This window comes from Falco punctatus (assembly GCF_963210335.1).
Source record: "Falco punctatus genome assembly, chromosome: 9".
Taxonomy (NCBI): domain Eukaryota; kingdom Metazoa; phylum Chordata; class Aves; order Falconiformes; family Falconidae; genus Falco; species Falco punctatus.
The window spans coordinates 31167441-31194367 of NC_137589.1; the positions used below are offsets into that span (position 1 = coordinate 31167441).

Below are 26927 nucleotides of genomic sequence, written 5' to 3' on the forward strand. Positions count from 1 at the left end.
AAGTCTAGATCATAATGCCTTAAAGAGAGGTCCAAATGTCAGAAAAGCTTTAGAAACTAGATTCCTTTACAGCATATGAGTTGGCACCCCAAATCACTAGCAACTCTTGAAAACCCAGCCTTTGATTCATACTTGTTCTATGAAAGTACCTTCTTTATTTTCTGACCTATCCATGTCATGTCATTGGTACTGGTTGAATACAAACTGGTGACGTTTCCATCTTCTGTCATCTCTACACTGGAAGATTTCAGTGGTGCCTCCTGAAATTAAGGATATAAATATCCATCTCAGGTACTTAGAGAAAATTAGAGAGGCATAAATGAAAGAAAAAATGGGCTCACATTAGAAGCAACACCATCACCACCAAATTTCAGAGTGTGTTACAACATTTTTATTCCCTAAGCAGTCCCCAGATTTAATCCTGCAAGCCCTTGCTACTATGCAAAGCCTTTTGACTCAAATGGGATGACTGTACTAACCTCTGTAATCACAGCTTTGCTTGATTTCAACAGAAAAATATACAACTCATAACACACAATGTATAGCAGTAAGATCACACTGAGAATGACACAGCTTCACACGAGGAGAAACTGACTGTCACAGAGTTTTCTGTGGCCGAAGTAATCAAGTGAAATTGAAGCTGTGTATGTCATCTTTCCGCAACTACTCCATTTCCTTAATAACACTATTCCACAAATTAATAAAAAATCACATTTGGCCTATCCTCAGGGGTACTGTATTTTTACAAAAGGATCAGAGTTTGTTTTGAGGACAGTTTTTATCATGTGTAATTTTAGGATAATGATCAAACTGTTTTACCCCATAAAAACAAAGAAAACACCTTAAATTTCTTTTCTGGAAGTGATTCTGATGTAGATTCTGGGTCAAACTGCCATTCTGCCATAGATTTTAAAACAACATTTTCATTCAAAGTAGGTTCATTCAGTACAGCAAGAAGAGATTGCCAATGAAAAGCAGCTTCCTTAACTTCAATTTTCTTTATCTTCCTAGTAAACAGAAAGGAAACAGATGCCTATTCAATATTTTTACATGAGTCAATATTGTTTGAGTTCTAGAATTGCATGAATTAGTGAAGTTTCCACAGCATCAGAAATTCTGAAAGATGGATTACCAGAAATATTGCTCTGATGGAGTCATCTTTAATCTATGCATCTACCTGAACACTTGTTATATGACAGAAAAGCTGTAGTTGGAAGTATCTCTTATTCCTAATGTATGCTAAGAGCTCTCTATAGCCACAGTTGAATTCCCATTAAGGCTATGATGTCTCCTAATTGCTGAGATAAAATGGTATCTCATGAGATTACATCCCTTACGTCCCCCAGAAAGACCCTTCCAGATGGTTTGAGAGTGGTGAGAAGGTCACTATGTGTAATAATTACCAGAAGATACTCCTGTATCTTGTACTGCAACCATACTCAAAGTACATGACTTTTCATGAGCTAGGGGAACCGCCTATAATGAGGAGAGGAATGATTTTATTTCTATCCAATTTTTCTCCTTACCCTGAGACTAATAAAAAGGAAGTCTAGAATCACAAGGAGATGCAAAAATTAGTCTGTCAGGATACAAGAATTTACATCACCAATATTTGTTTGCCACTTTATACATACTTCCATTTCAGACACACCAGGGCACCATCATTTTCACCATTAACAAGGATGAACTTGCCATCCAGTGAAAATACCACAGATCTGATTCCCCCTCCTTGATATGAGTGACAATGCTTTTGAGCAAGTACATCCTAGAAAAGTCATAGAAACAGTATCAGCAAATACATTTTCTAATGGAATATATCTGTATATCATGCTTCTTTATTTTTACATAGAATTCAAACAAAAATGTCAATACAAAATACATAAAAGGCTAGGATGTATGAGTTTAAAATTTCTGACTACAGATGGGGCAAGTTTGTAGTATATTGATTTTGCAGGAGATAAAAGAAGAGTAGTAAAATTATGCTAAGATATACAGGAGAAGAAAGTAAGTAGATTGTATGATCATATACAAAGTAATTATAAAAACAATTGTACTTTATAATGCTATGTCAGTTAATGTTCAAGATAAATTTTTCTGGAACACCTTATATTCAAGTGAACAAAAGCTTACAGTAGAAGAAAGTCGTTTTCCCACCTCTTTCTCATGTAAACCAAATAAAGCCTGTGCCTGGATGCCTACCTACCATAGTAAAAGTATGATAGATGAACAAAACACCATCCTCTGCTGCTGCTGCCAGCCACTGGCTGTTGGGTGATAAACGGAGGAAACCTGAACCAAACTGATTGCTAGGAGTCCTCCTTTCTGATAAAAATACTGATGGATTTTCCAGCATATTCTGCCAAACAAAAAAAACATTAGCAGCAGTTCAAATGATGGAAATAACTATGCCATTTTGAGAGGACTGAGAGCTTTGTGGATTACCACATGCATTGTAATTTAAAATGATGGATTACTGAGCTCAGGAAGCAGTACCATTGCTATGCTGCTGATTTGCTTCTCTCTTCAACAGGGTCTGTATTCAGTACATTTGGGCCTGGAGTTTCTTGGCTCAGAATGTACAGATCATGTCAAGGAGGAATGCTCACCTTTGGAATTCACCTTCTTGCTTGACCTGACTGTTAAACTGAGGGAGACCTATGAGCTGCAGAGAGCTGCAGTTCATCAGTGGGCAATGACAGTGGTTTCCTGAAGCCCCCATTACTTCCTTACGAGGCAGGGCTGGGCTGGGTTTGCAGTTGGGTCTTAGTCATGGGCTCAGATCCTTCAACCGCTGCCTGCTCAGGTTACACAGCAGACTGCACAAAAGCACATCTCCAATACAGAAGCTACATGTGGAGTGTCTGCAAACTGTATTAGTGTTAAGAATCAGTATTTGGCTTTCTGTGTAACAGAACAAGGAGACTGCTTTTGCCAGGTTTCTGAACAGGTGGTAGGATACTGAAAATTTATGTTTATGGATGGAGTAGGTATTTTTAGTGTAGAGAGGATTTCTTTAAGATAATATCCTGCTGTAGTCACTTCATCTACAGCCTTTGTTCACTGGTATTTAACCACCACCCAAAATAAAGCAACTTCAGAGAATTACCTCTTCAGAGAGACGGTATTTACAGATGAAAGGTGCACAGGTACAGTAGCCATACACAATGTTATCCTTCAATCTGACTGCTGAGCTCAAAGGGTAATCCAGATCATATTGCTCCTTTTTAATAGCACTAGGATTAAGCATTCCTTGTTCATTAACATATTTATCATTATCTAAAATATTGAAAAAAGAAACAGGTGAGAAGAGACATCACTAGCACTAATGCAGGTGCTTCATCTATCAACTATTTATGAAAACCAATCTTAGCAAGGAGTGAGCATGATGTGAAGATGTGAATTTTCAAGGAGACTGAGAATTAAGATACCTAGCTTTAACACTAACTCTGTGGGTTCTGCTGATGTAGCACACTGCAGTGAAGCTGAGAGATAGCTCTACTAGCTCTGAAGATGTACTAGAAACAGTTTAACCATAGTGATGTGACAATTTGTATACACTGAAATACTCTGCTTCTTGGGTATTACATATGCAGTGCCAATTAGTTTATGTGGAGGTTCATGTCATCAATTTCATCTAGAACTTGTTGAGGCATCTCTGCCATGAAGTACACACAGCCTGGGTGGTAAATGGTTAAAACACTTAAGTTTATATCTTCAAAAGCACATTTGATTTCTTTTGGTTCTTTAATTTGAGTTTTAAAGAGACACCTGAAATTCAGACTGATGCAATAACTGTAGATCTTCAGCAACTTTGAAAATCAAGCCCCGTTTTTATGTCTAAAAACAGGCAAAAAAAGAAGCCCAGTCTTAGTGAATAAAGAAAATACTAACTTTATTGAAAACTACTTTTTTAAAAGTTTGCAAATAGTGAGGTGTTTTAAAAATTAAATGTAAATAACTAGAAAAATCTGACACTAGGCCTACTAACAGTTTTACAGAAGTCTTCTCCACAAAATACTTTGTTAGTAATTAAATTGCATATAATGTGAGTAAAATGGTATAAAAATAGAATTATGCTAATAAACGAACACAGGCTGTCTTTTGCTCCAATCTGATAGAAGACATCACTGAAACCTCAAACTATATTGATTTGGCAATTCTTACGTGGAAGACACACTGGAAGTGCATGGTGCCACTGTCAACCAAGCCTGTCCTGTGCTGGCTGCATGGTGAGGACAGCAAGTGCAACATTACTCTGCACTGTGCCTTAGTTAAGTTAATGTATTTAAGCCCTTTCATGACAACTGAACTAGCTCCCCAGCTGATTCCAGGAAGTGCGTTCCTAGGATATCAGTTTTAGATATTCCTAGAACATCAGACACAATTAAAAGTTCTATGATCACTCATGACACACAGGTCCATTTTTTCTTGCTTACAGTACTTCTAAAATGTTGCAATATTATAGCTGTGTCCTGAATGACACTCAGTTGTTTCACAGCTGAGGACGGCATATATAAAAAAAAATCATGAACAGTATCTTAGAATTTAGTGTGGGTTACCCAATTTAATGAAAAACAGGTTCTCTTCATTTCACTTCCAGATTATGAATAGAAATTCTAACTGTGATGTCCCAATACATACATTGTACACTGCAGAAACAAAGGATCAGATTTCCAGAAGGTGAATTGAGGTACGCCATCCTTAAGTGCCCTTAATTCTCCCCTTTTCCTCATAGTGCCATTTTTTTCATAGACTGTTTCACTGTAACATTCTTTATCGGGACACAAGTTAATATTTTTTAAATCCAGTGGATTTTTCCCTTGGTGCTTTTATATAGAAAAGCTATAACAAAGACAGGGAATCATTATTTTTTGAGATGTATCAACTTTTAACCTTTTCCTAATGAGCTATTATATACCTATAATAATCCGCTGAAGAAGCTGGTGAGATTGATTCTACTTTGAATATCTGATATGTTAGTCAGCATATGGGTGATGCCAAGCCCAAGGCCTTTTTGCAGCTGGCTTTGGGCATTGGCCACTTGGTAGTAATAATAAAAACAACAATGAGTAGTAGTAGCAGTTAAGTGGTGGCTTTGTGATTCTGAGAGCGAATTACTTCTTCCTTCCTTGGCTCTCACTCAAAATATCACGGTCTGTCTGCTGAAATGATTCAGCTGACCATAAGTCTACAGACTGCTGTATGAGAAATTATGTCCCCAGAGAATGTACAGATAAGAAGAAGAAAGAGATTAAGATTGTTAGTATTTTGTGACAATGGATGGCAATAATGTGTTCTTGCCTTAGAAAAAGATCACATAGTATATATTTCAATTCTTACCTGTTCTGAGTGCTGGAGATAGATAAAAAAATTCCAGTCTTGCTCGCTGGGCATCTGCTGCATTAAGAAGAGCCATCACTTCAACTAAGTCATTCTTCAAGTCAGAAACCACAGAAAGATCCAGTACTTCATCTGCCAAAACTGATGCAGGTAGATCCAAATTGTTACTGAAGCATGGTAACATGTCTTTACTAAGGTATCATATGAAACAAAATGAGATCCCTGTTCAGAATACATCTCAGCTCAACCGCAGTTTACAACTTGCATTAAAATGTCAGACAAGCCAAAACCTGGTTTCAGAAAGTGCTGCGTGCACACAACTTTAGCTTGAGGCACTGGGTGCTGAGAATAAGTACCAGAGTGTTATTACATTAAACATTCAAATCTGAGTTTACATCCAGCTTGAATTGTAGCAATTTTGAGGCTGTCTGTTGATAGCCACCAGATAAAGCAGAGAAAAGCTCTCCTCTAAGAAGCCAGCCAGACAATGAGAACATGATCAGGCAAATTCTGAAAATTATCTAAGGAGCTGTAATTCTATATTTGTCAAACCAATTAAAATGATAGTGTCCTTTATATTTAAAATTATGATAAAGATCAACATGCACAGGTGTGATCTGTAAGTATAACAGTACTGGAATGGAGAGACTACATAAACAAATTCACAAATTTCAGAAGAATTTTTTTGTGTGTTAAAATTCCATCATATTTTGTTTTTCAGTATCAACCAGGAAAGCTTACAATTTCAGCAGTCCCCATGTGAAAGATGTCTGGGACGGACATTTGTAAGAGGAGATTGCACCCAGCTATCGTTATCTAAAGTTTTTTAGTCTGAATTCTAAATTAAAGCTTTTAGTCTAAATTCTCATATGGCAACAACTTTTCTGCTGGAGTTGTGATCAGTTGGTCAGCTAATGCATTCTCTTCCCTGTGATTTATACATGTGGTGGAAGAAAAGTAATATTGGTGCATTTGATAACTAAAATTACAGAGGAAAAAAAAATATTGGCCAGGACAAAATATGGTTGAGAAATAGGTGGGAAGAATATGTGAGAAGAAAAAAAGTAGAATGAAGGAGAGTGGCTTAGTCTAATCAGCAAGGATACTTAAAATACCGCAAATAGTGAAAACATGATGTCATTAATGTTGTTAATATATTACCTACATATCCAAGAACTTGAAATAATTTTGAAGGCCGGGCATCTAGAATAAAGATATGTCCTTCTGTAGCGCTGGTAATGAGGAACTGACCACGCTGATCATAACTAGGTAAAATATAAATCCAAGCAGAAAACAGTTCAATACAGTCAATAAAAAGGGTCAAATAATTCCACTCCCATAACTCTTGCAACTTCAGAGAGCATAAACACAACTGAAATTTCAGCTTCTAGGTTTATAGGGTTCGGGCCTGATATAAAGTCCAGTGCTATGAGTGCAATTTCTAATTGAGTGGGTGGTCAATCTAAAGCTAATGATACTCCATAGCAGTCTATGTTAACAACTCTATTAAATCTTTCTTTGATGTTCACTTTTAAAAAAATAAAACTACCGTACAGATTTTGCTATTATTTTGAATAGACATGTCTTTGTTTGCATTGATTTGACTTTTAATAAGTTCCTTTCTATACCTATTTTTAATGGTTTACCTTAGGTAACTGTGAAACGAGATCACATCTGAGTCTCCAAATAACAGGCAGATTTATATTAAAGTTTAACAGTTCAAAATCCATTCTATTTATTGAAAAATAGAAGTAAAACACTCTCAGATTTTTCAATAATTGAAAAAAAACCCCACCACCAAACAAACAAAAAAAGCCTTTTAGATCACTAGAGCTAATTACAAGAGGACTGGTAAATTCTGGAACTGTAAGCAAATGAATAATTAACAACGGTAATAAAAATCCACCATACAAGAATGGATCACCAAAAAGCTTAAACTTAACTTTACAAACCTTAAGTCTACATTCAGTGAGAAATAACCCTCTAATCCAGATAGATGGTTTTGTGCATAATTACTGCATACAGTGATCTGTCAGAAAGGATCTTATACATCACTATCTTCAGTGCTTGGTTAAGCCTTCTTAAAATACAGGTTTACCACATTTCTTTCATATAAATCCTGCTATTACTCCTGTTGCAAGCAATTCAAAATATGTTGGAAAATAGTGAAGCTGTTAAAGTATTTTATTTTGTTATATTTAGAATAAAATTGTCAAAGTTTTTCTTAAACCAACAGCTTTACTCAAGCAACAAATTGACAATATTTCTGCCCTTGTTACTTTATACTTACTGCAAAGACAGCACTGGAAAATTGGAAAGAAAAATTCTGTGAACAACCCGTGGAGCTTCAACTTTGGTAACATCAAGAAAATAGATTTGACCTCTTTTGGTCCCTACAGCAACACTGTTGGAGGAGGGACAGCAAGCCATAGCTGTTGCCTAGTTGAGAAGTAAAAGATACTTAATAGTTCCATACCTTTTCATGTATTATGCTATATGTTAGTATGCAATTTCTTTTACTCTTTAAAAGTTCCTAAAATTTGGAGAAGAAAGCCTAAGTGGTTTATATTAAAAGCTTTTTTTTTTTTTAACAAAGGATTTTAGAGGCATCTTAGGAATTATACCTATGCTCTGCATCTACATATCAAAAGCTAATTCTGCAAACCTTAGAAAAAAGAATTATAACCACTATCCAGATTTTATGTGAAAGAAGGTCCACCTAAATAAAACAGTGAGTGCACTGTTACATGTATAGCTGTTATAGAAAGGGATTTTTTTTCTTACTATGTCAGATTTCAGGGTTTGAATGCACTTAAATCAGGACAAAGCATTAACAGTTTGAAATACTTTTATCAACTCAATTCTTAAAACCTGTTTTTCTGATCAGTCAAGGCATTTATTTCTTTTATACGTTTGAAATTTTTCTGTTAGTCTGACACTCATTAAATATAAAAAACAGAGTAATATCATAAAAATTTAGATCATTATTTTCAAATATGTGCTTAAAGACACATCACTAGGACATTAGGTTGAAATGTTTCCTCTGCTTTATGACCAAGTTAAATAAATTATTAGTTCAAGGAAACATTCTGAATGATAATCTTTTTTCATCTTTCATGGGTTGTTCAAAGACACTACTGAGCTTTGATCCAAATCTGTGGAATATTATGCTATGAATAGAAAAATATTAAAGAAAATTTTAAGTATCAGTCACTATACAAGCTCCTGGTTACATGTACCTCAATATCAAGGTTTAGCTTGCTGAGGCAAGTTCCATCTTCCAGAAACCAAACTTGTACTTCACCTGAAATTGTTACAGACTGTTGAACAGAGAAAAACATAGTCAAAAGAGGGTGGAATAACCACATAGTCTGGAAGTGGCTAGTGATCTCCTACAGAATATAAACTGAAATAATGTTTGTGCATAGCAGATCAAAGTTTACTAGTTTTGCTTGGAATTATCTTGCTTTTCCTTTAAGTCCAGTTGCTGCAAGGTATGCCCGCCTAAGGAAAATGTTTAATAATTTTTGTGAATTGCTGCAACTAAATGAATGGTCTTTAAGCAGAATCTAGGGCAAAACATGTAAGCTTGATCAGTATTAGCACTCCCATCATTCAGCCAGCAACAGAAAAACTGCTTATAATTTCCTTTTCATAGGAAAGGCTTAAGAAATCTTGTTTTCTCACATGAAAAATTATGCGTATCATAATAGTGCTTGAGTTCTTATATCCAGGCTATTTTGTAATTCCACAATAAAGTATGGCTACAGATCCATCAACCCTCACATTACTCATTCAGAGTCAGGTAAAATTTATCATTGCCATGCTAATGACAAACTGATTCAGCAGACCTAATTGATTAAGATCCCAGGGTTCCTAGGCAGGCTACTTGAAGAATTCATGGTCTGGAGATGAACTGCTGGCTAAAATATATGTCTTGCAGGAGTCAAAGACATAGGAGGAAAGCAAGGAATTCCTCAGAATGGACAGATCCATAAGTAAGGCCTTCTTTGTCCCTGGATCCAGGACAGAGGTATCTCTCAGGCTGTTCCAATTTGTGCTGAAGGCTGAAAAGATCAGTATGAGTTTCTTGTTCCAACACCTGTTCTCTGATTTTAATCCACCTTTTGCTCAGCTACGTTCCTGAACAATAGTGAGTCACACAAATCAACAGCAGAACCAATATGACATTTTAGCAAACTGTGAATTACCCACCCTGCATTCTAGAAAAAGTTCTGACCATTTTATAGGACGTGTCTGGATTAATGCTATTTACTTCCTTAATGATAAGTTACACAACTCTAACAAATAGCAGGATAGTCCCAATCTCTACAAGACTTTTGATTTTGTGCCTTAGCAACATATTGGTTACCTGAAAAGAGCCACTATTACATATAATAAAGAATACCATTTCTTACCACACAGTATTTGTTCCCTGGAGTAAGAAAATCAGCTGCCAGAAAAAAACTGCTGCATGCATCTAAGAGTTTGACAGCTTCTCCACTGTGGGCAGGTTTGTAAGCATAGACTGTGCCCTGACAAAGACAAATAATCCATCACTGGGCTATGAAACTTTTCATTAAAAGCTTTTGAAGACTTCAAAAAATACCCATCTTTCTGAGCTCCACTCTTTAAAGTTTTGTAATTGACTCTAAACTGAGGTAAAAAGTGCCCAGTAGAATTCAGCTGAATTTAGTCTATCATATTAATTTACACTAGTTGAAGATCAGGTTAGTTCATTTTAGAGTGATCCAGCTACTCACATTTTAAAGAAGTTTTGTTTCTCAAAATTGCTTTAATAAAATAATTTTAAACCACCCTATTTCATTTTACTCCAGGAATCAATAAATATTCTAGACCAACATAAAATAGAAATCATAAATCAAGCTTTAAGAGAAGTTTTTATCTAAAGTCTCAAAGTGTCTTAGAAACAATTCCTAACTAATATTGACAAAGATTTTAGAACTTCTCTACTCATTTTACAAAAGGATAAAGAAATCAGAGAGTGTGACCAAAGTTACCATTGCACTTCTGTCCTGAACACAGAACCTCCCAACTCACATCCAAACACATATACCCCAAAAACATTTTAAGAGCCTTAAAAATGACAATTTAAATGACTAAAGGACTGGAAAAACAGGTGGAATTTCAGGATTTGGGACCTTTATGCAAGATTTATGGACATCAGGCTGGTCAAAGAAGGATCTTGAACAGGGCTGCCATAAAAATTCAGGTGCATATGCAGAACACCTCTACTGCATAGCCACAGCAGGTCTGATGTACCCAAGCTACAATTTTCTCACTGTGCAGGCACACATCAAGCCTAAAGCTCAGGCTCGGTAGGTCCCACATGACCTGGACACATTGGAGACCCTGAACATGTACTCCATTGTACACACACAAGTATTCTGTTAGGAAATCTCAGCATTAGGTACTTTATAATCCACCATCTGTAGGAGATAATTGTTCTGTGCTTCATGAAAAGTCTTTCCAGCCTTTCATTACACACACAAGTGGGACTAAATTCACCTCTGATATAATCTGTTGACTTGTGTGATTACATTACAGACATTCCATGCTAATAGTATCAGCATACACATATAGAATCACAGGAACATCCAATCATGTAATATTATTATCTCAAATGCTATACCTGGTCAGTGACAAGCAGAAGTACAGTGTAATCAGGAGAGAATATGAGGCTGGATATGGGTTGTAAGATATCAGCACAGATTTTCATTTCATACTGCAGACCTCTGATGTGATAGAAGAATAAAATGCCCTCCTGTGCATAAAAGTACAAATCCACATAAGGTCTAAGTCATTTATCCTAGCACACTCTGGCAAAATGAACTGCAAGAACTTCTGAAAAACTCTAAAGTAACAGTGTTTAACTGTATCCCATCTCTAATGGTCTCATTTGCCTCCAGTACGTTTAAATCCAGAGGACTCACCCTGGATAAGAAATTTATTGAAAAATGAAAGTGTTCTTTCATACAAGTCTTAGTTCATATTTGATAACAACAGACTCTCTCATCAGTTAATACTTAAGAATTATTTTTTTTTTTTGAGACAGTATAAGAATTTGTCCCACTCTTAAGCAGTAATGTTCAATGGCATTGTCAGTTTGGGTTAAACAATGAGCTACATTTTGCACAAAACAATTTGGCAGTTCTCTTGGCCATTTTCTCTCCTTTCCTATTTTTTTCCATCCTTCTTTCCTGTTCCTCTAGAACATTCCTTGTATTTTGTGAAAAATAGAATTCCTCTCTTTTGTTGCTTCTTTGACTACAAAAATGGAATCTCTTTCCACCCTGCTCCCTTCCCATTTCTCATCTCAAGTGTTAACAAACAAAATATATACAACACCAGAAAGAACCTTTATACTTCTGTGGCCCTTCTCCTTTTTTCTAACTCCTGTCTTTGCAGTGAATTCTGCAAATATACTCCATTTGAATACTCCATTTCACACAATAAGAGTAAGTTAAAAGCATAAAGGATGCCTTACACTTCCAGCTGTGTACAGTCCCTCATTACAAAATGTCATGGCAAACAAAACTGGTTTTTGCAGGTCCTTTGGTTTGCCACCTGAGAGAACAAAACCAGGACAAAAATATAAAATTTAATTTATTGCAACAATGTGTCTCAATTTTAAATCTGGGATGATTTGTGAGTAAAAGGGCTTCATGGGCTATATATTATTTGGACTTTCTGCTGTGATAATGAAGGAAAATGTTGGGATATATAATTTGAAATGATAGTACTACTGTTGTCTGATGAACTAGAAAGTAATATGAGAAGTTACTTGATTTTGTAAAGGCTGCTAAATAGCCACATTAAAGTTTGTCAGTAATAGAATCTGAACCATTTAGGTGGGAAGGGACCTTAGAAATCCTCTGATCCAACCTCCAGCTCAACACAGAGCCAACTTCAAACTCAGAATCAATATCAAAGTTAGGCCGTGTTGTCCAGAGTAATATCCAGGTTTGAACATACCGAAGAATGGCCATTTCAAAACTTCTCTGGGCAACTTGTCCCAGTGTCTGACTACCTTCACCATGAAAGTATTTTTTTTTCCTAATATCTACACAGAATTTCTGTTGATGCAAACTGTGTCCTTTTTCTGTCTGGTTCCATGTTCTCCGTAACCTTTCATTAGGTAGCTGAAGCAATAGTAAAATCCCCTGTTTCCTTTTCTCCAAGCTGAACACAGTTCTCTTAGCCCATCTTTGTATGTCATGTACTTAGACTCTGCAATAATCTTTGTGGCCCTGTGCTGAACTTCATCCATTATGTGAATATCTTTTTTGTACTGTGGAGCCCAAAACAAAGTGTTCAAAACAATCCCTAAATCCTAACTCAACTAAATTACAAATGATTGCAGTTCTAAAAAAAGTTACTAAAACTGAGCAGTAGGGAACATATTACAGCATCACTTATTCCAATTTAAATTAGAATGATCAGAAATTATTTCACTGCCACAGTTTCTCCTGAGGCTATTAATTTGGCTGTCTATTAGCACAAAAGTTATTAATCATTTGTCATGTAAGCATATAAAAGATTGCCATCAATGTGTCTTACAGAGGTCTGTGTGAGCTGAGTTTTTCTAACCGGTGGCTTTCAGCTCTATTCATACATTATTACTCCCAGGCATCACTGGTGCTGCCTAAAATCTATTAGCTTGATTTGAACATGGAAATACCTTTCTTTTTCTGTACTTCTCTACGAACATATGACACCACGTCCGATATTTTACGCATGTAATCTGCACAAAAGAAAACAATTTATAACATCAACCTTGTTTATATGTCAACATTGCAATAAAACTCATTGTATTCCAGTCTACTAAACAAAAGGCCAGGTCCAGTATACTGAATCAAAAATGTGAATTCTTCCTCAATATCCACAATTTCTGTCATTTATGCAACTCAGCAGGTACAATCTTTCTGTGATTCAGCCTACAGCTGTAAAAGGGAGACAGCAATACCTGGCATGGAGAGTGGTACAGATGCAGATTTATTTTTCTCCTAGTGTTAAGTTCTGGTATTGTTATTTTTAACTATGATTTTTTTCATTCGATGTAGTTATGAAGGAAACTTTAGTCAGTCTAAAGAACATGCCCAAGTGAAAAGTTGTGGCTGCTTATGATTCTGTTTGCAACACCATAACAGGAATTTAGTATGTGCTTAAAGTTGGACATGCATTTAAGCATTCTGCTAAATACATACAGATTGCAATATGTTTTAAATTAAGCAGAAGCTTCAGTACAATATGAATACACACAATTCTGTTACAGTTTTAGGACAAGACTCAAAGAAGAATATACAGGCCAAGGAAAAGCCTGAATGGCAAATATTCTTGTTGTGTTCTATTGAACTGGCATAAACATTTCCGGTCACACCTCTGCTTTTTATTTACTGATGATTTCCAACTCTTGATTTGGTAAACTTAAAACTCTGGTAATTTCAAATGCAGAGAAATAATGCTGGTTTGTTGGGGTTTCTTAAGAGCAACCTCCCGTCTGTGTGTCAATTATCAAAATTGAACAGAGATACAGTACTTTGGGAAAGTCAGAAATATTTGCTGCAGCTTAAAAAATAATGTATTACATAGCAGAAGAAGAAAGCAAGATTATCACCAGCCCATCTATTAACATTGATTCAGTACTTATTACGGCAACTGTGCTATGCTGGTCTACCACAGGATATTACCCAGCACTAGTGTTAGGGAGAAGCATATTCCAGTACTCCTTTTAGATCTGACTGAACCAGTGAACTTCATGTGCATGGCCGGACTGACAACTTCCATCCCTACGAAGGATGACAGAGTACAGGTTGTCATTGCCAGCACAGTTTATGCTGGCTGTGTCTCACTGTCCTTTATCTTGGGAGTCCTCTGAATGGGCACAGAAGGGTGCGGTGGCAGCAGAGGAGAGACCTTGTGATTCCCAGAAAAAAACAAAAGGTATGGAATGGGTGGCTGTTGCTAGAAAACTTTAGTCAGTCACCAGCTTGCCAAAGGTCCCCATGAAAAAAGACAGGTGGGAATATATATAGGGCAGATAAATTGCCTCAGCAAGTTGCAATCAATCCAAGGTCCTCCCATTCTAGAATAAATTAAAAGCAGACTTCCTTGAAGCCAAAGACACCTTCTGTTCACTCTGTGTGCTTCACACTTTCTGCAGTAAAGCCTGATAGTCTTTACAGCCTTGTTTTCATTAGAAAATTGTTTATGTAAGAGCTGACCTCAAGGAATTCTATTAAGCAACATTACATTAAAATTCAGTTTTCTTGTTTGAAGACTCATCACAAGTCTTCAAAGATCTGTTCTAACATTATCTAACATACCAAATCTGGACAATTCAATCTTTCATGCAAAATAAAATAAATTATTGGTGCTTAACTAGTAGTAAAAAGACTTTGTATGGCAGGTATATTAATAGCTTAATGTCAGTCTAATAGGGCTGGTTAATAAGATCTGGGCTTCTGCAACTATTGCTCATTTTATCAATTTTGATGTATTTAGAGCTTTTTCCCTTTTTTTACCAAAGAAAAATGAAAGCCCATTATTGGGTGCTGAAGAAACCCACACAACAGTTCAAAAGACATTCTTAAATGTTTATCACAGTAATAAAAGAAATATGGTTCTACAATATAGCTTTATAATTTCTGTAAGGTACAGAATAGCAGAACAGAAGAAAGCAAAAAAAAGCTTTCACCTATCCACTTTCCTCCCTACTTGAATAAAACACACAATGCAGCTATTTCTTACCAGGTAGAGGTTTTTGTTGAAGAACAGAAACACTGCATGTCTCAGCATCAATTGCCAAAATACATCCTTCTTTACAGCCCATGTAAATTTCTGAGGTTGCGGTCCAGCAGTGGGCAGTAGGATGCACTGAAGGCTTAATATAATTTCTAGGCTTCAGCACAAAAATAACTTCAGTCAACACTTGACAAACACGTGTACACTGTACAAGCAGTTACATGCATTTTAAAAAAAAAGATATCATTGCATCATTGAGTCTGACCACTTGTATAACATCAGCTTTATTTTATTCAGTCATTCCTTCACTGAGGCTAGTAACTTAAGAAACAACAAGATTTTCCAGAAAAGTCTGTCTAGAGATAGCAGTGCAGAACTCACTTCACTCCATAGAACCTGTTTAAATGATTAATTATATTTTCACTGAAAAATTAGATATTTTTAAATTTTAATTTATCTGGATTTATTCTCCAGCATTTGCATCTGTTATAGTTTTGTCCTCTAACTTGGAAATCCCTCTGTTATCCTCCCTACCCTTACAAAGATATTGGCCCACCACAACCAGGTCATCTCCCAATTTTTTTAATGATAAAGTTAAGATAAAATTCAACACATTGAGCCCCTAGACTTTTGGGATTTTTTTAAAGTCAGAATAGTACTGGAAGCCCAAATTGAAATGGTTACCCACTACAACCTCACTCTGACAAATGCTTTTCAGAACAGTCTTTCACTTTGTAGAAAAAACCTGCACATGTGGTCTTGCATACCTGGCAGTACTAAAACATGGTTTTTTAATGATTTATTTTCGCATATAATCCAAATTGTTCTGTAAAAGAGCTCTGTCAACCTTTGCATCTTCTGCAAGTAAATTCTAGAAATATCCCTGCCACAGACTTCCCATGTGCCTTGAATTTCATTTTGCTATAATAAACCTCATAAAACCATCATCCATAAAACAGGAAGAACAGATTCTCCACCAAATATTATTAAAGACAGTGAAACAGTTCAGATACAACAGTAACAGAGACCCCATAAATAACATGGTAGAACTAGATTGAAGAGAATTTGGGGATGGGGAGAGGGGAACAAAATACAAGAAAATCTTGGGAGAATGTTTAAAAGAGAAGATTCAAAGAACCAAGCATGTGAGCAGAAATGGTGAGGAACACTTGATAATACAATGGGTGGAAAAAAACAGAAGACTATAATTCTATAAAACACTTGCTGTCTCAGTAATGGTTCTATAAAAAGAGGAAATACGGATGGACTTGTGATGAAAACATAGGGCAGAGATTCATAAGTACCCAGATTTCATTACTAAAATATGCCAAGGACTTGCTGTATGATTCTCGGTAAGTAACTTACTCTCTATTTATGCCTTCAAAGCATTTTTAATTTCTCAGGGGGAAGCTGCTACAGAAATAAAACATACCAACATTTACTTTATAAATCAATTAGGACTAACAGTAATAAATCTTTTAACAAATGGGGCTTTATAGCACTCAGAGAAACATCTGATATAGTCATTTTCACTGATTCTATGAGACTTGAATATCACAAATCTTTGGGACAGTTGTAACTGAACTGCTGTGAATCAGAAGCTTCCTATGTAAAGACAGCTCCTGCAATGTTCCTTTGTACCTGCTGTCATGACTGCCTTTACACATAACCTAGATAAATCCGTTAATCCTAGGATGAGATTATGTAAATCCCAAACCAGGTCACTTCTTGAACTGTGCATTGGTACAGTGCTGAATCATCATCATAACGATAATGATAATAACATCTTTTTTTTAACTTCTCTCCCTTTTGAGTAGCGTCTCTTTAGGGAAAAAAAATCCATGATGGATCAATCCTTGTCATGAAAGTTTTCATTAAAAGACAATGGAATAAAATTGTTATTGGGGACAGAGTGGAGTCAAATGGGCTTGTCATGGTAAAGCATATTCAGAAAGCTCAGGTCCCAGCTGTAAGAAATATTGAAACAAAACTAAATCAATCTAATGCTAGAAAGAAAAGTACCGAGAGCTGTAGGATATTTCCATTCCTTTCACTCTGCTGCCCCGCTGTGGTTACACTTCCGTACATACCCAGCCCCAGTATCTTGCAGACTATGGAACCCTAACACATTTCAAAGCAGCGAACAAGTGTACTGGGGGATGGTCTCGCTTTTCTTACATGCCTCTCACACATTCTTTAGGAGTAGGCTACAGCCTTCAAGGCCTAAAGACTACAGGCGGAAGACAATTCCTTTAAATTGTAAATAAATGGTTCTCCACTTTGGACGCTTACATCAATGTGAAAATCATTGATCTCAACTGATTTGGATTTAGTGATAAAGAACAAAAATCCTTCTGTTGAATTCTGCAGAGACAGGTAGAGCTTCATCAGGCCATGATACTGTTCCCAGCGGATTCAACTGAATGCACCTCATTAACCACCACAAGAGAAGCAGGTTGTCTCTTACTAATTGAAAAAGCATTGATGATAGTAGAGAGGAAAGTAACTCCAAGGTATTTACTAATGTTGAGGCACAGATTTTAGGCCAATCTGCTCACAAACATTTGTAAAGGCATACAAATCATCAGTGATAGTAACCATTGATACATCTGCTGCAGTAGCCTGTCAATTTATAAACCCACTGAAGAATGGTAGTTACAGTACCTCTATTTTGGACACTCTAGTCCATTACAGCAAAAGTAATCCAAAGATACCTGGGTATCTGAGGAACTCAGCAAGTTCAGTCATTTCAATCTCACAGTTGCTACATTAGACACTTTTCATCACAAGGGTCTTGATGAAACAATATTTTAAAGAAGTATCTTTTCCATCAATTATATTCTGATCAACTCACGCAGGAATTGCTTTACCAAAAATGTATGTTCCGAGTTGGGGTGCTGGAAGGGGGTGCTTAACCTGAAAAGGCATATGCATGCAATTCCCCCCCAAGGTTACAAGATCCAGTAGTGGCTCGGTTTTTCTGTTAGGTTAGAGATGGAGCATATGTGCGGCAGGCATGCACAGAGGGGAGAATTAGCACTGCAAGGCACAATAAATGCAAGTCCTTCAAGAAAATTACTCAGCTACTCTGGAGCAAGAAAATACATCAGAAATTGATTCAGTGCCTCCTGGTGCTAAACTGTAGTGTAGCACCTCAAAACCAGTTCGTATTTCTGCAAAAAAACTTTCATTTCTAAATTACCTGATGTTCATTAACTTGTCAATATTCACAACCAAAATGCATGCATCTAGGGAATTTGGACTGCAAAAAACTATCAAAATATTTACAATTTGATTTGAAAGAAAAGGAAATCTTTGTCAAAGACTAGTAGAACAATCTACTCTTACTCCAGAAATATTTCTATGTATATGGAGAACATATAAATATGGAGAACATATTTAGCACCTTGAAGATCCTAAAAAGAAATCTAGGTTTTTATGAAAGCAGCTGGGAATGCAAAGACCCTATAGTAGTATCTAGTATGGTTGAAAGTACAAACTTTTCTGTGTGGAAAAGTTCACAACATGGTTCTGTAAGTTCAAGCATAAGAACTTACCATTCCTGATTGGAATAGCATCCATTCAAGAAGAGACAAATTCTATTAAGCCTCACAGATCTAATATGACAATTGTTTTTTTCCCCTCCAATAACTCTCTAAATTCACTTCACAGGCTAAAGAACAAAATGTTTTTTGCAGTTCATCATCTGCACATAATGTAAGAGGCAGTAAAGCAGAAGAAAAATTCAATGCCCCTAATAAGCATCTATTGTCTTCATCTTCCATGTTCTAAGTGATCTGAAATATAAGCAGTTGATGTGTAATCAGAATCAGTAGAGGATGTTTGTTTGCAGTTATCAATTATTCTGGAAAACAAGGGCATCAGCAGTTACACAGTTAAAAACCTCTGTGAATCTGAATGCATGAAGCCATGAAAAGAGGATAAGGTCAGCAAAGCACCATTCCCTATTCTTATTTTTTATTCTGCTTTATAAGAAAAGTTTATAGCAGAAAACTGTGGTATACTCTTATGCATGGTGGTTTTGGTGTGTAATATATATCTTAAGTCACAAAATCTAAATTGATGGTCTTAATCTTAGAAAAGAATCCTAGATTTGCAAGTTAAATGTTTTCACATTGGCAGATGCTTCTAGTTGGTAGTCAGATGAAAGTAAATTCCAAACAAAATGAAAACATTTTTGAAGCCTCTCAAAAAAGGCATCTCAAGGGAGTCTAACAAGTAAATGATCAAATACAAGTGAGACAAATGGACAGGTCCCAACACTGACATTGGTATGGCAAGGTATTTCAGAAGCAGGGGTTGCTGTCTGGAATAAAGCCTTCAACGTTTCCATAGCCTGAGACATTTTCAGAGTGAAAAAGAAAAAAATCGCAAAGGGAAGTAACCTGGGAATAGGTTTTCAAGGTTCCAGCAGGTCATAATAGCTTGGATATGGTTAAATACATGCTTTATACTGCTTCTGGGACACAGATTAGTACCCCCACTGCACACATACATTACTATGCTAGTGCCTGTGTCAGAAATCTCTACATTGTACTGCACTGTGCAGTAGCAGCATGCCTGTCAAAACAGATTTTAAAAATATTGTTGAGAAAACAGATCTATTTACTGGGTTTTATCTGTTTAACAGACATTAAAATTATTAATTAATGTAATTTATTGAAATTTTAATTTATTTGCATAAAAGTATAATGACTTTGAATAGTAAAAAGGAAAACAATCATTAACTACCATGTATGTTTCTGCTTCATCTCCTACGAGTCCAGCAATGGCTGAAACTGGCAAATCAGGGCCATGGTATGGATCTTCACTATGAGAAACTGGAAAAAACCAATCCTTGTGAGGACTCATGGACCCTTGTCCACCAGGGAGTTTCACAGGGCTGTGAAAAAGCAAGAGATACTGTCTGAGAAGAAATATTAACAGCAAATGCTGATATAAAACTGAGGAGCACATTTTCAAAACTTTGAGACACCAACTCAGTCAATGGGCTTTACTTCTGCAACAGTAATGGAGGATTGTTGTAGACAATCATTCTACATGCCACATACCATTTCACTGAAAAGTAATAGTAATTCTACTACAAGAAAAAATAATAAAACGTTCCTAACTGGCAAAAATGGATTGCCATGTTCTAGCTCAGTGTCTTTTCTTGTTGCCTTGTATAAACAACTGTTCTACATTACTGTTTCCTTATTAACCAGGATTAATAGTCACACTCCTAACTTTCATATGCTGCAAGGATTTATGCTTAATGTTTATTTGGAGAAAGTTTAACGATCATGAAAGATTAGCAGTAGTATTTGCATGCTGCACTCTGGCAATCAGCATATGACTGGCTTGAGGATTCTATATCCACAAACTATGTTGATTTATGACTTTGAAAAAAATTCTGTAAAATGAACAGTTCTCAGTGGAGGTTTAACCTCAATTGAATGGAATGAAAAGTGAGGAAAAAGGAGTATATATGTATTTTCATATGTATATAATGAAAAAAAAAGCAAAAAAAACCTTTGGTATGGTTTTCAGATCACAGATTAAGGCCTTGTCTGTACTTTCACTAGTATAACCTCATCAGTGGCAATATGTTGGTTATACTCATAGTTAACAAGATTAAACACACTTGGGAATTGTGGAGTAGTTGCCACTGAAACAGCATAGGTGTTACACCTCAAGGACTCCAACCTGAATGATACATACTACTTTTATACCAGCCTCAAAAAAAAATTTAGCATAAATTCTAGGTTTGCTGTGCTCAGTGAACTGCATCGACAGGGCCACCTGCTCTGGACCTGTAAATTGGCCTCATAAGCTGGAAATTACAGAGAAAACTGATACTGCTTTTGGTACAATTTGTGATTACAACAACATATTGTTTAACTATGCTTACTAGGAAGCAACCTGACCCAAATTTAGTGGTTTCATAGCTACAAAAGCAAGGCTCAACATAGCCACTTGCAGGAAGGTAGTCCAGGCGCTACATGAGTTTGGTCATGTAGCTTTTGATAGAGGCTGCCAAAGCAGCTGATTAGTATTACCTTCATGAGATGCATAATTTTGGACATGTGAGTGCTAAGAAATGAAATCATAAATTCAATTCACTTGATTGACTAAACAGATTCACACTGGTTGTGATTTAGCAATTACTGACTGCAGTTGCTAGGTGAACTAAATTGGATTAAATTCTTTGCAAACAGATATAGGTTACTAGTCTTGGCAAAAATACTTCTAGATTTTTCTCTTAACCTGAAGGGTGTTCCACTTACTTTTGCTTAAGATGATGCTCATCATTATTCCTTTCAATACACCAGATAGTAACAGATCTCTCATCAACAACACACAGTTGTTGCCAATTCATAGGGTTAAAACTTAAAGATGTAGCTGTTACCCCTGGGCGAGACTCACTGCACAGGAGGATACTTTCTTGCCAGTTCCTTCATTAGGGAGAGTGAAAGAAAATCAAATCCATTAAATAAGTTAAAAACATTCAAGCCAAAGATCTGGATGTGACTGTGACTAACATTCAATATCAAGTATAGTAAACAAAAACTTTGTCACTCACAAAAATTTCTGCTGCAAAATAGTTAGGTCCCCTTGAGAATGAAAAGGAGGTGATTAATTAGCCACACAAAATTATTACTGTTACAAAAAGATTGAATAAAAAAATAATTCTGAAATATGGAATTTTAGAAACATTATCATACACCTCCTTTTGTGAAAAGACCAACAGAGTCAAGACACATGGTTTTTTCTTTATCATTCCATCAGTGACTACTTGAATGGAGCAAGACAACTCTTCAGCACCCCAGACCTCAGCCTTGCTTTTCCAGTCCATAACAATTATTTCAAGGATTGCAGACTTGGAAGATATTATAATTAGGAAATAAAACACAGTCAGCTCGTGATTATCTATGGATGAATTACTTAGGTAATACAGTAACTGTGTTGTGAATGCAGACATACAAACTATGGCTACATTAACTAACTTGAGCACAAAACAGGGCAGAATTTGTGTGGGGCTGTTATGTATAGCTAACAAAAGCCTGAGAATCTGCTTTCCACTGACTTTTCTTTAGTCCACTGTAACCTATTTTATATTCTCAACATCTATTTTGCATATTTCTCCATTATCCAGATTAATTCTTGACTGCATTTGCATTTTTAGGTGCTGTCCAAGAACTGATTATCATCATTTGAAGAAAATGGTTAAAACTGTTTCTTAATTTCTTGGACAATATATCTGATTGCTAATCTAAATAACATTTATAGCTTTAGTATTTGTCATTACTGCTGAGAGGAAATGCATACACTGCTGTAAATGGATTTGTATAATCCTGTTGTTCTGGCCTGTAATAAATTCACTCACAAAAACAAATCAGAATGCAAGACAACGGTTAATATTGATAGCATATGCAAAAAATGAGAAGTATTCACACATACACAGTAACTCTCATTAAAATTACAGTAAGCTATAAGCTGCAATTCTGACTTTAAAAGATACCAGCATGTCGCTCTCTAAATATCTGTCAGCATGTTCTCACCTCATACCTAACAGATAGTGCCAACGCTCTTTTAGAGCAGATAATTTATTAAGATCTGAAACTATACAGTACATGTACCTGAAAGAATCTGGCATTAAGCCTCTCCTTTGAACAGAACATAATAAAAGATCTAAGGATAAAATATCTCAGATGAAAGGCAGCTTTTGGTTATCCATAAGCTTTCTGTATTTGGAGACTGACATAACTTTCAAAACATCTCTTATACCTCTGATTTCAAACTATCTGCTTAAAATACAGAAACTGTGCAATCATCATATAATGACACATTAAGAATGCTAAGGATTGAGATTTCTTTCATCCATACACACACATTTCTACAAGGAATGCACAATATAATCCAATTGCAAAAATGAAGGTCCTGATCTCACAGTAAATTCACACACCTCCGTTCAAGTTATTAGAAATTCTGAGTGTAGTATTGTAAATTGGTTCCATTTTGTAACTAAATTCTTTCTAACTGGAATCTACGATGGTTCTTTCATGACAATTAGCTGCTGATAGTCATATTCATGCTGATTCAAACAGATTTAAATTGTTTGGCCTCGGAAACTGCCGCTTCTTCAAAGCATTTAAACATTTCTAGATATTTCCATTTTTAAGAATAATCTAGAGAAATCTTTCAAGAGGGTGGTGTTTTAAGTGCACACAAGGAACACATTAGCCCAGGTGTGCTATTTCTGCTGTAAGTTACAAGCATGTAAGCCCATCAGGCTAGTGAGGCTGTCTTGCTCGTTTCTAGTGTGCTACACACGCAGACATCCTTCCTGAACTACTGTGTACAGAGTTCAGAGCAAACATTCTTTTTCTTCACAAGAGATAAAGAAGCGGCATCTGTAATAGTATCTACTATCATTATTAAAATTCTGGAGTTATAGGAGTTTCTGCCTCTTCGCTAATTGTACAAGGAAAGGTCATCATTAAATTGGGGGTATACAGAATATTCTTTACGTGTCCTTTCTTGCCTTCCTCCTATTACACCCTCCCCATTTGTTTTGAAGAAGTGCTCAGAACCCACAGTCAATGGAAGCAATGGAAGCAAGAGCAGGATTATATTTTTGCAGAAAATTAAAAAAATTAAATATTCCAACTTTCTGTATCTGCACTGTATTATCTAGTATTTCTTTTCATGACAATGAGCAGAAAATTATGATCTAACCCAGTGACCCATGGTAGTGTAATCACTGAGCAAAACTGTATGACAGAACTAAGATCAAACACAACATTAAGAGGAGCACTGAACATTCCAGGTGAACAGAAAAGTAGAAATTGGCTTTAGAACGCTTTTCCTCTTTTCAGCAGGCAACTTTCTTTCACAAACAGCATGGTTCTCAACTTCCTAGGGTGAACAGATAATTAACTGATGCTGAAGACTTTAGAAGTACTCCAAAACACAAAATTTTGAAGAAGGTAGAAGACAGCTGTAGCAAAGTTAACAGTCATTCTGACTAGTGGCTACTAATACTAGAAAATAAACAGCAAATTTGGTACAGAAAGTTTGCAGACAATGATCAATAAAAAAAAAAAAAAAGAGATGAAGGCAACCAGTCTGTCTTCCACATTTGTTTACTTAATTCATGCTAAAACAGTACACACACAAAGTATGAACAACACGTAAATGGTATTAAAGATATTTTTTTTACTCTTACCATACTGAAAGAACAAATTCTGGCATTGAAGAGTAACTGGCTAGATATGGGCCTGTGAAACTAAATGCAAGTAAGGTGTAATCCAGTTGAGCATTACCTGAAATGTAAAAATAAAGAACAAGGTCTTTAATTGCCCTGGACTCTACCGTATGCTATCACAGATAGGGTACTCTTCTCAGTTCCACTTTAACTTTTCAGAGACATTAAGTCCCTGATTCCTTTGCCTCACTCCAGATTATTGTTTTGATTTGATCATAAAAATGTTCCCTATGTTTCACTGCTTGGAATTTTTTCAAATTTTTTTCAATAACACCTTGAATTTGTACAGTATTTTTTCCCCCAAGTACCCTGAAATCCTTTGCAGTCATAACTTTACTCATATGCATGAAATAAGCAAGCAGTATGATCCTTATTTAAATGGCAAGGCAACTGAAACATGGATAGTGTAAGCAACTTAACTAAGGAGAGAAATGTTATGAGGCAGCCAAAAATACCCATTAGATCCCAGACTCCGGAGTTTAACTGCAAGAACTCTCATTCTTCTCACATCTCGGATTTCCCAGTGTGGCTTTCAGCAGTCTGCCTGGAAGCCTACTGCAGTATGTTATTTTTCGTTATTCTGACTATATTTTCCTAGAAGGAATTCCGTTTCATTCCATTTCTTTTCCCTTTAAAACAGCTCCATTTTGTATTGTCATACTCCTCCTTAGCCTGAGCTTAACTAAAAGTAGTGCAGTGGAAAATCCTGCTACTGTTTTCCATGCATCTTGTCATGAGACAGTTTCCTATAACACTGTTTTTCAAGTCTTATCAAAAAAACCCTTCAGAAAATGCATGACACTACTATTGTTTTAATGAAATGGTGAGGGGAGGGTTATCACATCACTACCTTTTAATTCCGTCAGTTTACTCAGTTCTGGAAAAGTGTAGATATATATGATGGGATTCAGCTTCCGGTCTGAAAAGGCCAGCACTTGCCTGTTCCCATTCACTGCAAAGGCTCCCACCTGGCCAGTCTGACAGTGCAGTACTGTTGTCGTCTTTGTTTCAATGTCCAGGAAGAGGATGTAATTGCCACAAGGGTAGCAGACAGTTTGATTGTTGATAAAGCCAAAGTTCTTGTTTGAGAATCCCTGAACCCAACTGCAGAAAGAGTAACTGAATGTTAAAACATTAATCAAAGACACACATTTCTCAAAATACTGTAATAAAGGGAATATTGTAGCCTAAGTTACACTGAACTGATGCTTGGGATTTAAGACTTCTCCTCATACCAATGTTGCAAAACCACAATTACTTCAAGATCTAGTGTTATGTATCATCCATTCAGTGTTATCCAAAAACATAGGGTCAATCTTATCCTGATAGAGTACAAAGGACTGTAATAAGAACATGGAGAGATGCTTGTATTTCTTTCAGTTTTCACTAGAAATAGTTAGCCGCTCCACAGGCTCTGGTTTAGTACTCATATCATAGTAATAGAGTGTACCTTTATTCTGAAAGAATTACACAGGTACAATCCATACTTGGGACCCAATTGTTTGTTTAACCTTTTTACACTTTCATAGTTCATCTCATCCCCATAAAATAAAAACTACAAAGCACAGCTTGCGTTTATATGAACCTAACCAGGAGGACTGTTCTGCTTCAAAGATACTAGTACTTTAACATGGTAAAACTTTGGTATATAAACAAGGTGTGTTACACAAGGACTGAAATAAATTACTGAAGGGGAGTCAGCTTATGAACTTACAACGTATCGACAAATACATAACTGCCTGCAGATGTGTTTACCTTTCAGGAAGTGCATGGATAAACACCAGGGTCCTCTTATCAAAGGGATTTGCATTTACCACTTCGTGAAGGTGTCTGTCTGAGCCACAGCGTAGCCAGGGAGTACAATGGCAGAAAAGTTTCAGCAGTGTAACAGATACCCTCCATGTACAACACTGCTGTTAGCACCTTCTCTTCTAATTTCTATTCAGAAACTTTCCATTCCTTCTCTTCTTCCAAACAAGAGCATTTGACTTGAAAAAAAAATTTTGTCCTCTGCAATTGCAAGCAGTGGTTTTTTGCTCCTTTCACAAACCTAAGTCAGTTGTAAGATCAGCTCAGCTGCTGATCCTCTACTCTTACTAGACTATATTACAGCCTCAGCACTCTCATAATTAGGAACATCTTTAAATGACTAGTCTTGAGATATTTAGGTCCAGCAATAACTTCTCATTTTTTTGAGTAGTGTCTGCTCTTGGCCTCTTTTGCTACAGACCAGAACAGGAGCACACTGACCACGTGCTCATGCAGATGAACTGAATACCATGGCAACAAAGAGGAGACATTTTAGCTGACAAATGTTTTCTGGACCTTTTATGCAAGAACTAGATGCATGGCATGCCATGGCACATAAGCAGACCTTTATGAACACGCTCACAGGAGCAGCTCTATGCTTTTCCCCAACACTAGATCTGAATCAGTGGGAATGAAGTATATTTTAACTTCTGTTTGCAAGGATAAAATGAAATCTAGAAAGCATGTATGCAGGGATAAATTAATGGGATGACAGTGAAATTTATCATCCTTATATAATCAGTAA

The 26927-nt window shown here is 36.2% G+C and overlaps 1 protein-coding gene across 10 annotated transcripts in view; it reads right to left on the bottom strand.

Annotated features, from left to right (window-relative positions):
* The window catches only part of CFAP43 (cilia and flagella associated protein 43), a 53430-nt gene that overhangs the window by 22275 nt on the left and 4228 nt on the right, over positions 1 to 26927 (bottom strand). For 7 of the 10 annotated variants that reach the window (XM_080401142.1, XM_080401146.1, XM_080401145.1 and 4 more), the window contains exons 2-19: positions 25224 to 25477; positions 24335 to 24431; positions 21393 to 21560; positions 19858 to 20008; positions 15112 to 15262; positions 13043 to 13105; positions 11849 to 11928; positions 10994 to 11125; positions 9759 to 9875; positions 8580 to 8660; positions 7631 to 7779; positions 6502 to 6605; positions 5341 to 5481; positions 3107 to 3276; positions 2204 to 2356; positions 1635 to 1765; positions 842 to 1007; positions 150 to 260 (exon numbers count right to left, since the gene is read on the bottom strand). In XM_080401142.1, the coding sequence (XP_080257268.1) occupies positions 150 to 260; positions 842 to 1007; positions 1635 to 1765; positions 2204 to 2356; positions 3107 to 3276; positions 5341 to 5481; positions 6502 to 6605; positions 7631 to 7779; positions 8580 to 8660; positions 9759 to 9875; positions 10994 to 11125; positions 11849 to 11928; positions 13043 to 13105; positions 15112 to 15262; positions 19858 to 20008; positions 21393 to 21560; positions 24335 to 24431; positions 25224 to 25477 (2419 nt within the window). Of the gene's footprint in view, positions 1 to 149; positions 261 to 841; positions 1008 to 1634; positions 1766 to 2203; positions 2357 to 3106; positions 3277 to 5340; positions 5482 to 6501; positions 6606 to 7630; positions 7780 to 8579; positions 8661 to 9758; positions 9876 to 10993; positions 11126 to 11848; positions 11929 to 13042; positions 13106 to 15111; positions 15263 to 19857; positions 21561 to 24334; positions 24432 to 25223; positions 25478 to 26927 lie in introns of those variants that run through there. The other 3 variants (XM_080401143.1, XM_080401141.1, XM_080401147.1) reach the window with 3 other exon arrangements.